General features: G+C 37.3%; 1 protein-coding gene across 8 annotated transcripts in view; it reads right to left on the bottom strand.

Annotated features, from left to right (window-relative positions):
* The window catches only part of RIPK1 (receptor interacting serine/threonine kinase 1), a 48,328-nt gene that overhangs the window by 9,722 nt on the left and 21,777 nt on the right, over positions 1-16,829 (bottom strand). For all 8 annotated transcript variants that reach the window (XM_027602759.2, XM_027602755.2, XM_027602757.2 and 5 more), the window contains one exon: positions 1,642-1,718. In XM_027602759.2, the coding sequence (XP_027458560.1) occupies positions 1,642-1,718 (77 nt within the window). The remainder of the gene's footprint in view (positions 1-1,641; positions 1,719-16,829) is intronic.

Raw genomic sequence — 16,829 nt, 5'->3', positions numbered from 1 at the left:
AGAAACTTTTTTTGCTATAAAAGTGATACTACTCATTATTGAAAATATAGAAAATATACAGAATTATATTTAAAAAGAAACCTACACATACACTGCCTCCACTCCAAGCACAAAATTAACATTTTGGTATTTCCTTTAAGTTTTTTTCTTAGTCATATTTGCATTTTGTTTTAATATGTAGTGTTTTTGTTAGTCTTCAGTTTTAAATTTTTCTAAGTTCCATTGTGATTTCCTTTTTGATCGACAGGGTATTTAAAAATATACTTCTTAACTCGTAACCACATGAGATTTTTCTAATTTTAAGATTAATTTGTAGTATAACTGAAATAAAATCAGAGAAAATTCTTTATATGATTACAATCTTTTTAAATTGGTTGGTTGATAATTGTTTTATTTCCCAGGGCATGGTCAATTTTAAAGTATTGCTCTGTATGTTCTTGAAAAGCCTTTAAAGTTAAGTATTCTGCAGTTATTAAATGCAGTGTTTTATTTATTTCCATTCAGTCAAATGTTAATCATGTTCTTCAAATTTTCTACACTCTTCCTGATTTTTTTTTTGTCCAGTTGTTCTATCAGTGAGAAATCTGTATTAAAATCTCCAATTTGTCTATTTCTTCTTTGAGTTTTGTCAAGTTTTGCTTTGTATATATTGAGGCTATGTTATTTAGGGCATATACATATTTAAAGCTGTTATTATCTTCCTGGTGAATTGAACTTTTTATCATTATGAAATATTCCTGATTATTGTGGTAATGCTTTTTAGCCTCAGTAACTATCCTTCCTGATGGCCTTTGGATGCCCAAGAACGGTTACCATTGGATACCTCTCCTTTTAGAGTGTAGGTATCCCTCAAAAGTCTGGTAATTCTTGACGCTCTGGTTTTTTATCTTTATTTCAAAATCTCCATATGCCTTCCTATCTTATTTACTGTAGTCTTCCCTTCATGTTGCTGTAAGACTTATGCCAGCAACTTGCTTTCTAAGTGTGTATATAGGGAAGGTCTTTGTTTCTCTTGGTTACTTAGCTGGTATCAACCTATCAACCTTTGACATACCTCTTAGACCCCAGACACCAACTTCACTGCTTCAAGTTGAGGCAGATGCTGCTCCCATCTGTTGCTAAGCACAAGGGAATCAGGGGGAGGAGTCAACTTTTCTAACTGACACAACCATGGTTCCCAAATGACAATCTTAACATCAATGTCCCAGGTGACCATTCTGTTCCTTGTACACACGGACCCAAGGCTTGCTCCACCAGTTCTTCCTCAGCATTATGTTTTGGGTTAGCATTTTCTTTTTCTGTTCTGTGACTTAGCAAATATAATTCTGTTGGCTTTCTATCTTTCAAGAATTCTTCAAAATGACTGATCCACCTACGGTACTTTCCATTCTATTCCAGTGACATTGCGCTTTTGTTTTCATATTGCTATATATAATTTCTCTCATTTCATTAGTTTTGATGGAGGAATGGGTCCAGTATGCCAACTTGATGATATCTGTATAAAACTGCTCATTTTTTTCAAGTGGTTATCAAGCTCGCTTACCTCAAATCTTAGTAACAAATTATATTGCCTTGGTTTTCAAGATTGATAATATGTATGTTTTGATATGTTATGCTTTGAGTACCTGCTAGGTTACCTACCTTTAAACTTGTCACATCATCTTCTACATTTTCTTCTAATTGAACTACATAAAAGGGCCTAAATTTTTCTTCAATGCCTGTATAAAAAAAATAATACTTTAAATTTCTTAGGTATTTTCTAAAGTAAAATTTAAATATTAGTAATCTATTATTTTTGAATTACTTACCTTAATCTGTGGACAAAGCAGTAAAATAAAAATTTTAATGCCAAATCACTGACTTACATGAAGAGACAAGTAAGACCAATAACTAGGTGGAGAGGAGGGACAAAGTAACACTGAAAACCAAGAGCTACTGCCTAATAGCATGTTTCTCTGGCTGCAGCACAGAGCCCTATCTAATATGAATTACTCTCCAAGTGAACCGGGATGGATGGACTCCTTGTTTCTGTCTCTCTGGCATCAGAATTATTATAGGACAGAATACTCGGAATAAGGATTTGACATAAAGAGTTAAAAGGTGCTAGCTTTAAAAGAAAAAGGCAACTTCCACTTTCAGGAAGATGGAGTGGACATACTTTTCCTCATTTCTCCCTCTAAGCACAAGAACCGCTAGATATCACATATAAAACAAACATGAAAAGAATCTGAAAGGAGGAAAGTAAAGGCAGACCAACTAGGGACTATGGGATCTGAGGAAAGACATGGCGATGAGTTCACTAGGATTTCTTTTTGCCTCTTAGATCCCAAACTTGGACTTAAGGAAGCTGGCAACCCCCCCACACACACCAAAAAAAAAAGCCTAACAAAAGCCTCTTCTTTCTAGCCAAAGGACTAAGCAAGGGGCAGCCTAGCAAGACAAAAGACCTTTATTCAATAACCATTCTCCAGCCAAACATCACAGAATACACTGTGGCTCCACTCCCAACCTCACCTGCAAAGGCCAAGTAAGGAGAGCTAAGACTTCCAACCTCATGAAACAGTAACAGGGTACTCCAACATCCCCACCAGGGTGATCTCAGAGAAGGCCAAATAAGGAGCCAGGTCTTTCCTTCCTGCCAGATGGTAATCAGTGGACTATGAGGGTAAACTGGACTTGCACCCTTATTTTGCAGTAATAAGGTGCTCCCACCCATTCCAATGGAGAAGTATCAGGAGAGACCCCAGTGGGAGTCAGAACTTTCACCTCCACTGCAGTGTCCACGGAGACCACGTGCACTCCACTGGAACTTCCACCCTGACCAGTCCAAACAAGGAGCCCCCTCCCCGCCGCCTCAGGTGTCAACAGGGCTCAGTAGAAAACCTGGACTTCCCTCTACCTGTCAAACAAGGTGGCAGCCACCCTTCCACTGGCAAAGCCATGTCAGAAAAGGCTAGCTAAAAGAGAAGGCTTAAAGAAGATCCAGAATCTCCTAACACTATAAGAAAATGTACAAATTTCAAGAGAACAAAATCACTCATCACACTAAGAACCAGGAAGATCTAAAACTGGAGAAAAAAAGATAACCAAGCTACCGAGATGTTAGAATTCACTGTTAAAGGTTTAAACAGCCATGATACAAATGCTTCACCAAACAATTACAAATAAGCTTAAAACAAATGAAAAAACAGGGATGGCTGGGTGGCTCAGTTGGTTAAGCCATTGCCTTTGGCTTGGGTCATGACTCCAGGACCCTGGGATCGAGTCTCACATCAGGCTCCCTGCACAGACTGCTTCTCCCTCTGCCTGCCACTCCCCCTGTTTGTACTCTCTTGCACACTCTCACTCTGCCTCCATCAAATAAATAAATAATCTTAAAAAAAAATAAAGATGAAAAAACAGGAACCCTCAACAAAGAAACAAGATATAAAAGAAAGTTCAACGAAATTTTTGAATTAAAAAATATAGTAAACCAAAATGGATGAGTTCAACAGCAGAATAAAGGGAACAGAGGAAAATCAGTGAGCTGAAAGACAGAATGATAGAAATAACCTAATTTGATCAAGAGAAAGAAAATAAACTGAGAGAAAAAAAGTGTACAGAGCCTCAGAGACAAGTGAAACTATAACAAAAGTTATAGTTGACTTGGCTGAAAGCTTCTCAGATTTGGGAAGGGACACATACCTACAGATTCAAAAATCAAAAGAAAATGCAAACAGAATAAACCCAAACAAATTCATACCAGGACAAATAATAATTAAACCTCTGAAAGATAAAAGTTGTGAAAGCAGCCAGAGAAAATACCTATAGTTTAAAAAAAAAAAAAAAGGATTTCTTAACTAAAACCATGGAGGCCAGAGTAAGTTGCATAGTATTTATTAAGTCCTGAAAGAAAGGAATCATCAACCCAGAATCCTACACCCAGCAAAAATATCCTACAGAAATGAAGGTAAGACCAAGACATTCTCAAATGAAAAAAAAACTACGATAATTTGTCCCTAGCAGACAACACCCTAAAAGAATGGCTAAAGGAACTTCCTAAACAAGAAGGAAATGATAAAAGAAGATACCTTGGAACATCAGGGAGGAAGAAAGAACACATGTGGTATAATTAAAAAATAAATATTTGTTCTTTTTCCCAGCTTCAGCTGGTTCATGGCAGGGAGCTCCCCAAATCCCTGGGATCTCCTAAGCAGTAAGAATGTCTTTTCTATGTTAATGAGATGGCTCCTGCCTAGAGGGTTGAGGACAAGAAGCTAGATAGCTTCAGGATGGGAGCTGGTCACCAGAAAGACCTAGTTATGATTACAAGGTTGGCGCTTTCAGTACCAGCTGAGGGGAGAGGGACTAGAGATTTAGTTCAGTCACCAATGACCAGTGATTTAATCAATACTGCCTACCTACTGAAGCCTCCATGAAAACCTCTAAACAATGGGGTTTGGAGAGCTTCCAGTAGTGAATACATTGAGTGAGTACATTGTTAGGAAAGTGGCATGAGAGCTCTGTGGCACACCACTCCCACCACCAATAACTTACTTAATGAATCTCTTCCTTTGGCTGTTCCTGAGTTGCATCCTTTATAATACCCCAGTAAATGCAAGTAAAATGTTTTCCTGAGTTCTATGAGTTCTAGTGAATTATTGAACCTTTAGGGGGTATTATGGGGACCTTCAAATTTGTATTTGGTGGAGCAGAAGTGTGGGTAGTCTGGACATCCTATCTGCATCTGGTGTCTAAAGTAGTGACAATCTTACAGCAGGCCTAAGCCTTTAAATCTGTGGAATCTGACAATAACTCCAGTTGGTTAGTGTCAGAATTTAATTGGATTCTAGAACACCTAGTTGTGGCACATTTAGTATCAGAAATAATACTACAAAAAACACCCACAACACAGAAATCAAAAATATGGGTAAATATAATAGGCTTTCTTTTTTTGAGTTTTCTAAACTATCACTGACAGTTGAAGCAAAACTGTAACAATGTCAATGTATTCTAAATATATGTAGAGGAACTATTTAAGGCAATTATATACAGAGGAAGGTAAGGGGAAGTAAAGGAAGTAAAGTTTATACTCCACTCAAACTGATAAAATAACATCAGTATACTGTGATAAATTATGTACAGATAATGTAACACCTAGAGTATCCATTGGAAAAACTATCCTCAAATATACTATCAATAAATTCAGGGGAGCCTGGGTGACTCAGTCAGTTAAGTGTCCAACTCTTGATTTCAGCTCAGGTCATGATCTCAGGGTTGTAAGATGGAGCCCCGCAATGGGCCTGCACTGGGGCATGGAGCCTGCTCGATTCTCTCCCTCTGCCCCTCCCCAGCTCATGTGTGCATGTGCTCTCTTTAAAAAAAAAGAAAGAAAAAAAATACCATTGATAAATTAAAATGGGGTTCTAAATATGTTCAAGAATGCACAGGAAGGCAGCAAAAAGAGAATGGAGAAATGAAAAACAGAAAGAACAAAAAACAAAATAAAATGGCAAATGTGAGCTCTAACATATCAAAATTACACTAAATTAATATGGTCTAAAAACACCAATCAAAAGACAGGCATTGGCAGAATAGATTAAGGAAACATGACCCAAGTATACGCTGTCACAAGAAACTCACTTCACATATAATGATTATAGGCAATTTAAAGTAAAAAGACAGGGAAAGATATATCATATAAACATTAATAAGAGGAAAGAAAGGTGGCTATATTAATATCCAATAAAGTAGACTTCACAGCAAAGATGATTGCTGGAGGGCGCCTGGGTGGCTCAGTCATTAAGTATCTGCCTCCAGCTCAGGTCATGATCCCACGGTCCTGAGATCGAGTCCCACATCGGGCTCCCTGCTCAGTAGGAAGCCTGCTTCTCCCTCTCCCATTTCCCCTGCTTGTGTTCCCTCTCTTGCTGTATCTCTCTCTCTGTCAAGTAAATAAAATCTTTAAAAAAAATTAAGATGATTGCTGGAGACAAAAAGGGACATTTATATAATGATAAAAGGATCAATCCATCAAAACATAGCAATCCTAAATATATATACACCAAACAACAGAGATAGAGAATCTATAAAGCAAAAGATGATAAAATTAAAAGCAGAAATAGACAAATTCTCAATTATAATTGTAGACTTGAATGAACATCTCTTTCTCAACAATTCAAAGAACTAGACAGAAAATCAGGCAAGGCATAGAAGAACTCAACAACATCATCAACAGGGTCTAATCAAGATTTACAGCACACTCTATCCAAAGACAGCAGAATACTGCATTCCTTTCAAGTGTCCACAGAACATATCCCATGATACACCATATCCTGGGCCATAAAATAAACCTCAATAAATTTGATAGAAGTTAAACACACAGAATGTGTTCTCTGACTAAAATGAAATCAAGGCAGAAATCAGTAACAGAAAGATAACAAGAAAATCTCCAAACTCTTGGAAACTAAACAACATACTTCTAAATAATGCATAGATCAAAGAGAAAGTCTCAAGGAAAATTTAAAAATGCAATGAAGTAAATGAAAACAAAAAACAATATATCAAAATTTGTGGGACATAACTAAAGCAGTGCTGAGAAAGAAATTTATAGCATTACATACACATTAGAAATGAGAAAAGGTCTCAAATCCAAATCAATAATCTAAGTTCACACCCCAAGAACCTAGAAAAAGAAGAACAAAACAAACAAAAAGTAGAAGAAATGAAATTATAAAGAACAGGAATCTATGAAATGGAAAACATAAAAACAATAGGGGAAATCAATGAAACAAAAAGCTGGTTATTTGAAAAGATCAATAGGAAGACTGACAAAGGAAAACAGAAGACATACATAACCAGTATCAGGAATGAAACAGGGGATATCACTACAAACACTGCAGATATCTAAACAATAATAAGAGATACTACAAACAACTTTACACATATAAATTTGACAACTTATATGAATTATTTCCTCAAAAAATACAAACTACCACAACCAGAACGACCAAACTATTTGAGATACTACTCTGATATAAAACAGACTACTCTGATGTAAAACAGGTCATCTTGATAGCTCCTATACTATTAAAGAAATCAACTTTACAATTTAAAAACTCCCAAAAAAAGAAATTTCCAGGCCTGGATGGTTTCTTGGGAGAATTCTACCAAACTTTTAAAGAATTAACATTACTTACACCATTCTCTTCTAAAAAATAAGAGGGACAACTTCTCAATTTATTTTATGGAGCCAATATTGATCCTGATATCAAAACCAGACAAAGACAATACAAAAAGCAGAAAGTTATAGACCAATATCCTCATGACTATACTTGCAAGTCTTAGCAAAATATTAGCAAATGGAATTTAGCAATATATTAAAAGAATCAAACACCATTACCAAATAGGTTTTATTCCTGGGATGCAAGGCTGGTTTGGTATTCAAAAATTAATCAGTGTAATTCACCATATTAACAATGAAAAGAAGGGAAATCACATTACCATACCAATCAATGCAGAAAAAGCATTTGACAAAATTCAAAATCCTCTCATGATAAATTCTCAGAAAAATAAGTATGGTGAACTTCATCAAGTGATAAAGAGTATCTACAAAATACCTAAAGCTAACATACTTCATACAGAAAGTCTGAATGCTTTCCCTTAATATTGAGAAAAGGTGAGGGTGTCTGTTCTCATTGCTCTTATTTAAGATAATGCTAGAAATTCTAGCCAATGTGATAAAGGAAGAAAAGGAAATAAAAGTCACAGAGATCAGAAAGGAAGAAATAAAACTGTCTGTATTTGGAGATGACATGAAAATCTAAAAAAGATATCCCAAAAAACTCCTAGAACTAATAAGTCAATTCAGTAAGGTCATAAGATACAAGATTAACATACAAAAAAAAATCAACTATAGTTCTCTATTCTAGCACATGGGCACCTAAATTTAAAATACAACCTACTTATAATTGCTCAAAAAAGAGAAATATATAGGACTTGTATGCTGAAAACTATAGAACACTGATAAAATAAATCAAAGAAGATATAAATAAATGAAGAGACATATTGTGTTCATGGATTAGAAAACTCAATATAGTAAAGATCTCAATTCTCCCCAAATGGATATACCGATTTAACACAATTTCTATCAAAATCTGGGTAAGATTTTTTTTTATAGATTTAGACAAGATTTTCCTAAATTTTATATGGAAAGACAAAGGAAATAGAGTAGTTAAAAGAATTTTTTAAATAAAAAAATGGGAGGAATCAGTCTACGCGGTTTTAAGACATATCACTATATTAAGACTGTGGGTATTGGCTGAGGGATAGATGCACACATCAATGGACCAGAATAGAGAACCCAAAAATAAACGCATAGAGATATCCCAATGATTTCTGCCAGAGAAGAAAAAGCCATTCAATGGAGGAAAGATAGACTTTCTTTTTTTTTTTTTTTAAGATTTTATTTATTTATTTGAGAGACAGTGCACAAGCAGGGGGAGAGGCAGAGGTAGAAGCAGGCTCCCCACCAAGCAGGGAGTCCTATGTAGGGCTTAATCCCGGGACTCCAGGATCATGACCTGTGCCAAAGGCAGACAACTGAGCCACCCAGGTGCCCTGGAAAGGTAGACTTTCTACAAGTGGTGCTGGAACAAGAGGATATTCATAGGCAAAAAATGAACTTAACTTAAGCCACATATCTTATACAATAATTAACTCAAAATAGATTGTGGTATTTTTCCAATAAAATATAAATTGAATAACTGGCAAGAAAGACAACCAAATATTTAGTTCTGTGCTATTGTTCTTATCAATTAAAAATTTTCCTTGATAATTATAGAAAAAAAATACTTAACACAGTCTTAAATGTAAAACTGTAAGAATTTTAGAACAAAACATATTAGAAAATCTTTGAAATCTAACCCTGACAGTGTTCTTAGGATTGACACCAAAGGTACAATCCATAAAAGGAAAAATTAATAAACTAGACTTCATCAAAAACTTTTACTCTGTGAAAGATGCTGTAAGAGGATAAAAAAAAGCACTATATGTTAGAAGAAAATATTTGCAAACTACATATCCAATGAAGGAATACTATATAGAATAGATAAAGAACATTCAAAATTCAACAGCAAAAAGAAACCAAGCAATCTAATTAGGAAATGGGCAAAAGTTATTAAAGCAACATTTTACCAAAACAGACAGAATGCAAATAAGCACAAAAAAAGATATATTCAATATCATTAGCCATTGGAGAAATATAAATTAAAACCACAGTGAGATATCACTACATACCTATCAGAATGGCTAAAATGACATAGTGACAATACCAAATGCTGGCAAAGATGCAGAGAAACTGGACCACTGGTGGTTCACATTGCTGGTAGGAACATAAAATGGTGCAACTACTCTGGAAAACAGTAGCAAAAAAAGCCCACAAAAAAACAATCATGAAACTACCATACAACCTAGCTATCTCACTCCTGGGTATTTATTCCAGAGAAATAAAAACTTATATTCACACAAAAACCTGCAACATGAATATTTACAGCAGTGTTAGTTATAACAGCCAAAAACTGGGAACAAACAAACCAGATTTCCTTTGAGGAGAGAATAAACAAACTGTGGTATATCCACCCCATGGAATACTATTCAGCAATGAAAAGGAACAGATCACTGATACACAAAACAGCCTTGATGAATCTCTAGGGATTTATGCTGAGTGGCAAAAAGCCAATCCCAAAGGGTTTCCAAAAATTATTTTATGATTCTATTTATGTAACATTTGTGAAATGACAAAAAAATGATAGAAATGGAGACCAGTTCAGTGATCGGCAGAGGTGAAGGAGGGGGGTGGGGTTGGGGAGGAAAGTGGGTGTGGCTATAAGAGGGCAACAGAATGGACCCCTTGTGGTGATGGAGATGTTCTGTATCTGACTATATCAATGTCAATATCCTAGTTGTAATACTATACTATAGTTTGGCCAGATATTATGGGGGGTAAATTCGGTAAAAGGATAAGGGATATTTCTGTTATTTCTTTTCTTTTCTTCTTCTTTTTTCTAGATATTATTTTATTTATTTGGCACAAAGAGAGAGAGAGAGCACAAGCAGGGGGAGCAGCAGGCAGAGGCAGAGGGAGAAGCAGACTCCCCACGGAGCAGGGAGCCTGATTCAGGGCTTGATCCCAGGACCCTGGGATCGTGACCCGAGCCAAAGGCAGAGGCTTAACTGACTAAGCCACCCAAGTGCCCCTCTTTTTTTTTTTAATAATTTTATTTTATTATGTTATGTTAGTCACCATACAATACATCATTAGTTTTTGATGTAGTGATCCACGATTCATTGTTTTCATATAACACCCAGTGCTGCATGCAGTATGTGCCCTCCTTAATACCCATCACCAGTCTAACCCATACCCTCACTCCCCTAAAACCCTCAGTTTGTTTCTCAGAGTCCATAGTCTCTCATGGTTTGTCTCTCCCTCTGATTCTCGCCCCCCGCTTCATTTTTCCCTTCCTTCTCCTAATGTCCTCTATGCTATTCCTTATGTTCCACAAATAAGTGAAACCATATGATAATTGACTTTCTCTGCTTGGCTTATTTCACTTAGCATAATGTCCTCCAGTCCCATCCATGTTGATGTAAAAGTTGGGTATTCATCCTTTCTGATGGCTGAGGAATATTCCGTTGTATATATGGACCACATCTTCTTTATCCATTCATCTGTTGAAGGGCATCTTGGCTCTTTCCACAGTTTGGCTATTGCAGACATTGCTGCTATGAACATTGGGGTGCATATGGCCCTTCTTTTCACTACATCTGTGTCTTTGGGGTAAATACCCAGGAGTGCAATTGCTGGGTCATAGGGTAGCTCTATTTTTAATTTTTTGAGGCACTTCCACACTGTTTTCCAAAGTGGCTGTACCAACTTGCATTCCCACCAATAGTGTAAGAGGGTTCCCCTTTCTCCACAACCTCTCCAACATTTGTTGTTTCTTGCCTTGTCAATTTTGGCCATTCTAACTGGTGTAAGGTGGTATCTCAGTGTGGTTTTGATTTGAATTTCCCTGATGGCTAATGATGATGAACATGTTTTCATGTGTCTGTTATCCATTTGTATGTCTTCTTCAGAGAAGTGTCTGTTCATGTCTTCTGCCCATTTTTTGACTGGATTATTTGTTTTATGGGTGTTGAGTTTGAGAAGTTCTTTTTTTTTTAATTTTTTTATTGTTATGTTAATCACCATATATTACATCATTAGTTTTTGATGTAGTGTTCCATGATTGTTTGTTCATAACACCCAGTGCTCCATGCAGAACGTGCCCTCCTCAATACCCATCACCAGGCTAACCCATCCCCCTACCCCCCTCCCCTCTAGAACCCTCAGTTTGTTTTTCAGAGTCCATCATCTCTCATGGTTCGTCTCCCCCTCTGACATACTCCCCTTTTCTTCCTCTCCTGTTATCTTCTTCTTTTTCTTTTTTCTTAAAATATGTTGCATTATTTGTTTCAGAAGTACAGATCTGTGATTCAACAGTCTTGCACAATTCACAGCGCTCACCGTAGCACATACCCTCCCCAATGTCTATCACCCAGCCACCCCATCCCTCCCACCCCCGACCACTCCAGTAACACTCAGTTTCTTTCCTGAGATTACGAATTCCTCATATCAGTGAGGTCATGTGATACATGTCTTTCTCTGATTGACTTATTTCACTCAGCATAACACCCTCCAGTTCCATCCACGTCGTTGCAAATGGCAAGATCTCATTCCTTTTGATGGCTGCATAATATTCCATTGTGTATATATACCACTACCTCTTTATCCATTCATCTGCCGATGGGCATCTTGGCTCTTTCCACAGTTTGGCTATGGTGGACATTGCTGCTATAAACATTGGGGTACACGTACCCCTTCGGGTCCCTACATTTGTATCTTTGTGGTAAATACCCAGTAGTGCAATTGCTGGATCAAACGGTAGCTCTAATTTCAACTGTTTGAGGAACCTCCACACTGTTTTCCAGAGTGGTTACACCAGCTTGCATTCCCACCAACAGTGTAGGAGGGTTCCCCTTTCTCCACATCCCCGCCAACATCTGTCGTTCCCTGACTTGTTAATTTTAGCCATTCTGACGGGTGTGAGGTGCTATCTCATTGAGGTTTTGATTTGGATTTCCCTGATGCCGAGTGATGTTGAGCACTTTTTCATGTGCCTGTTGGCCATTTGGATGTCTTCTTTGGAGAAATGTCTGTTCATGTCTTCTGCCCATTTCTTGATTGGATTATTTGTTCTTTGGGTGTTGAGTTTGATAAGTTCTTTATAGATTTTGGATACTAGCCCTTTATCTGATATGTCATTTGCAAATATTTTCTCCCATTCCATCGGTTGTCTTTTGGTTTTGTGGACTGTTTCTTTTGCTATGCAAAAGCTTTTTATCTTGATGAAATCCCAATAGTTCATTTTTGCCCTGGCTTCCCGTGCCTTTGGCGATGTTTCTAGGAAGAAGTTGCTGCGGCTAAGGTCGAAAAGGTTGCTACCTGTGTTCTCCTTTAGGATTTGGATGGACTCCTGTCTCACGTTTAGGTCTTTCAACCATTTGGAGTCTATTTTTGTGTGTGGTGTAAGGAAATGGTCCAGTTTCATTCTTCTGCATGTGGCTGTCCAATTTTCCCAACACCATTTGTTGAAGAGACTGTATTTTTGCCATTGGACATTCTTTCCTGCTTTGTCAAAAATAAGTTGACCATAGAGTTGAGGGTCCATTTCTGGGCTCTCGATTCTGTTCCATTGATCTATGTGTCTGTTTTTGTGCCAGTACCATACTGTCTTGATGATGACAGCTTTGTAATAGAGCTGGAAGTCCGGAATTGTGATGCTGCCAGCTTTGCTTTTCTTTTTCAGTATTCCTCTGGCTATTCGGGGTCTCTTCTGGTTCCATACAAATTTTAGGATTATTTGTTCCATTTCTTTGAAAAAAGTGGATGGTATTTTGATGGGGATTGCATTGAATGTGTAGATTGCTCTAGGTAGCATTGACATCTTCACAATGTTGATTCTCCCAATCCATGAGCATGGAACGTTTTTCCATTTCTTTGTGTCTTCTTCAATTTCTTTCATGAGTATTTTATAGTTTTCTGAGTACAGATCCTTTGCCTCTTTGGTTAGATTTATTCCTAGGTATCTTATGGTTTTGGGTGCAATTGTAAAAGGGATAGACTCCTTGATTTGACTCTCTTCTGTCTTGTTGTTGGTGTATAGGAATGCCACTGATTTCTGTGCATTGATTTTATATCCTGCTACTTTACTGAATTCCTGTATGAGTTCTAGCAGTTTTGGGGTGGAGTCTTTTGGGTTTTCCACATACAGTATCATATCATCTGCAAAGAGTGAGAGTTTGACTTCCTCTTTGCCGATTTGGATGCCTTGGATTTCTTTTTGTTGTCTGATTGCTGTGGCTAGGACTTCTAATACTATGTTGAATAGCAGTGGTGAGAGTGGACATCCCTGCCGCGTTCCTGACCTTAGGGGAAAAGCTCTCAGCCTTTCCCCATTGAGAATGATATTCGCTGTAGGTTTTTCATAGATGGCTTTTATGATATTGAGGTATGTACCCTCTATCCCTATACTCTGAAGAGTTTTGATCAAGAAAGGATGTTGTACTTTGTCAAATGCTTTTTCTGCATCTATTGAGAGGATCATATGATTCTTGTTCTTTCTTTTGTTAATGTATTGTATCACGTTGATTGATTTGCGGATGTTGAACCAGCCTTGCAGCCCAGGAATAAATCCCACTTGGTCATGGTGAATAATCCTTTTAATGTACTGTTGGATCCTATTGGCTAGTATTTTGGTGAGAATTTTTGCATCCATGTTCATCAAGGATATTGGTCTGTAATTCTCTTTTTTGATGGGGTCTTTGTCTGGTTTTGGGATCAAGGTAATGCTGGCCTCATAAAATGAGTTTGGAAGTTTCCCTTCCATTTCTATTTTTTGGAACAGTTTCAGGAGAATAGGTATTAATTCTTCTTTAAATGTCTGATAGAATTCCCCTGGGAAGCCATCTGGCCCTGGGCTTTTGTTTCTTGGGAGATTTTTGATGACTGTTTCAATTTCCTTAGTGGTTGTAGGTCTGTTCAGGTTTTCTATTTCTTCCTGGTCCAATTTTGGTAGTTGATACATCTCTAGGAATGCACCCATTTCTTCCAGGTTATCTAATTTGCTGGCATAGAGTTGCTCATAATATGTTCTTATAATTGTTTGTATTTCTTTGGTGTTGGTTGTGATCTCTCCTCTTTCATTCATGATTTTGTTGATTTGGGTCATTTCTCTTTTCTTTTTGATCAGTCTGGCCAGGGGTTTATCAATCTTGTTAATTCTTTCAAAGAACCAGCTCCTAGTTTCGTTGATCTGTTCTACTGTTCTTTTGGTTTCTATTTCATTGATTTCTGCTCTGATCTTAATGATTTCTCTTCTCCTGCTGGGTTTAGGCTTTATTTGCTGTTCTTTCTCCAGCTCCTTTAGGTGTAGGGTTAGGTTGTGTATTTGAGACCTTTCTTGTTTCTTGAGAAAGGCTTGTATTGCTATATACTTTCCTCTCAGGACTGCCTTTGCTGTATCCCAAAGATTTTGAACAGTTGTGTTTTCATTTTCATTGGTTTCCATGAATTTTTTTAATTCTTCTTTAATTTCTTGGTTGACCCATTCATTCTTTAGTAGGATGCTCTTTAGCCTCCATGTATTTGAGTTCTTTCCGACTTTCCTCTTGTGGTTGAGTTCTAGTTTCAAAGCATTGTGGTCTGAAAATATGCAGGGAATGATCCCAATCTTTTGGTACCGGTTGAGACCTGATTTGTGACCTAGGATGTGATCAATTCTGGAGAATGTTCCATGGGCACTAGAGAAGAATGTATTCCGTTGCTTTGGGATGGAATGTTCTGAATATGTCCGTGAAGTCCATTTGGTCCAGTGTGTCATTTAAAGTCTTTATTTCCTTGTTGATCTTTTGCTTAGATGATCTGTCCATTTCAGTCAGGGGGGTGTTAAAGTCCCCCACTATTATTGTATTGTTGTCAATGTGTTTCTTTGCTTTTGTTATTAATCGCCTTATATAATTGGCTGCTCCCATGTTCGGGGCATAGATATTTACAATTGTTAGATCTTCTTGTTGGATAGACCCTTTAAGTAGGATATAGTGTCCTTCCTCATCTCTTATTACAGTCTTTGTTTTAAAATCTAGTTTGTCTGATATAAGGATTGCCACCCCAGCTTTCTTTTGGTGTCCATTAGCATGGTAAATGGTTTTCCACCCCCTCACTTTCAATCTGGGGGTGTCTTTGGGTCTAAAATGGGTCTCTTGCAGACAGCATATTGATGGGTCTTGTTTTTTAATCCAATCTGATAGCCTGTGTCTTTTGATTGGGGCATTTAGCCCATTTACATTCAGGGTAACTATTGAAAGGTATGAATTTAGTGCCATTGTATTACCTGTAAGGTGACTGTTAACTGTCTGTTGTCTGTGTTCGTTTCTGCTCTTTGCTGCTTTTAGGTTCTCTCTTTGCTTAGAGGACCCCTCTCAATATTTCTTGGAGGGCTGGTTTCGTGTTTGCAAATTCCTTTAGTTTTTGTTTGTTCTGGAAGCTTTTTATCTCTCCTTCTATTTTCAATGACAGCCTAGCTGGATATAGTATTCTTGGCTGCATATTTTTCTCGTTTAGTGCTCTGAAGATATCTTGCCAGTCCTTTCTGGCCTGCCAGGTCTCTGTGGATAGGTCTGTTGCCAATCTAATGTTTCTACCATTGTAGGTTACATATCTCTTCTCCCGAGCTGCTTTCGGGATTTTCTCTTTGTCTCTGAGACTCGTAAGTTTTACTATTAGATGTCGGGGTGTTGACCTATTATTATTGATTTTGAGAGGGGTTCTCTGTGCCTCCTGGATTTTAATGCCTGTTTCCTTCCTCACATTAGGGAAGTTCTCTGCTATAATTTGCTCCAATATACCTTCTGCCCCCCTCTCTCTCTCTTCTTCTTCTGGGATCCCAATTATTCTAATGTTGTTTCGTCTTATCGTATCACTTATCTCTCGAATTCTGCCCTCGTGATCCTGTAGTTGTTTCTCTCTCTTTTTCTCAGCCTCTTTATTTTCCATCATTTGGTCTTCTATATCGCTGATTCTCTCTTCTGCCTCATTTATCCTAGCATTTAGTGCCCCCATTTTTGATTGCACCTCATCAATAGCCTTTTTGATTTCGATTTGGTTAGATTTTAGTTCTTTTATTTCTCCAGAAAGGGTTTCTCTAATAACTTCCACGCTTTTTTCAAGCCCAGCTAGTATCTTTAAAGTCATGATTCTGAACTCTAGGTCCGACATCGTACTAATGTCCGTATTGAGTAGGTCCCTGGCTGACGGTACTACCTCTTGTTCTTTTTGCTGAGGTGATTTCTTTCGTCTTGTCATTTTGTCCAGAGGAGAATAGATGAATGAGAGAACAAAATGCTAACAGGTTTACAACGTCCCCAGCAAATATACTGTATACAAATCAGAAAAGACCTGAAACCAGGGGAAAAGAAAGGGAAAGAAAGAAAAAAGAAAGAGAAAAAAAAAAAGAAAAAAAAAAGATCAAAACAATACAAAAAAAGCAGAATATGATCAAATATGATCAGGCTAGTGCATAGATCAGTGCCACACACTACATTTTGGGCGTATTTTGGTCTGTTAGAAAAAAGTGCCTCCTAAAATTTTAAAGGAAGAAAGACATATATGTACAAAATAAGGGTTGATACAATGAAGGGATGGAAGATGACTGTAAAGATGAAAATTATAAAATTTTATAAAAGGACTTGGT

This window comes from Zalophus californianus, chromosome 7 (assembly GCF_009762305.2).
Source record: "Zalophus californianus isolate mZalCal1 chromosome 7, mZalCal1.pri.v2, whole genome shotgun sequence".
Taxonomy (NCBI): Eukaryota; Metazoa; Chordata; class Mammalia; order Carnivora; family Otariidae; genus Zalophus; species Zalophus californianus.
This window is presented reverse-complemented; position numbering and strand designations above follow the sequence as displayed.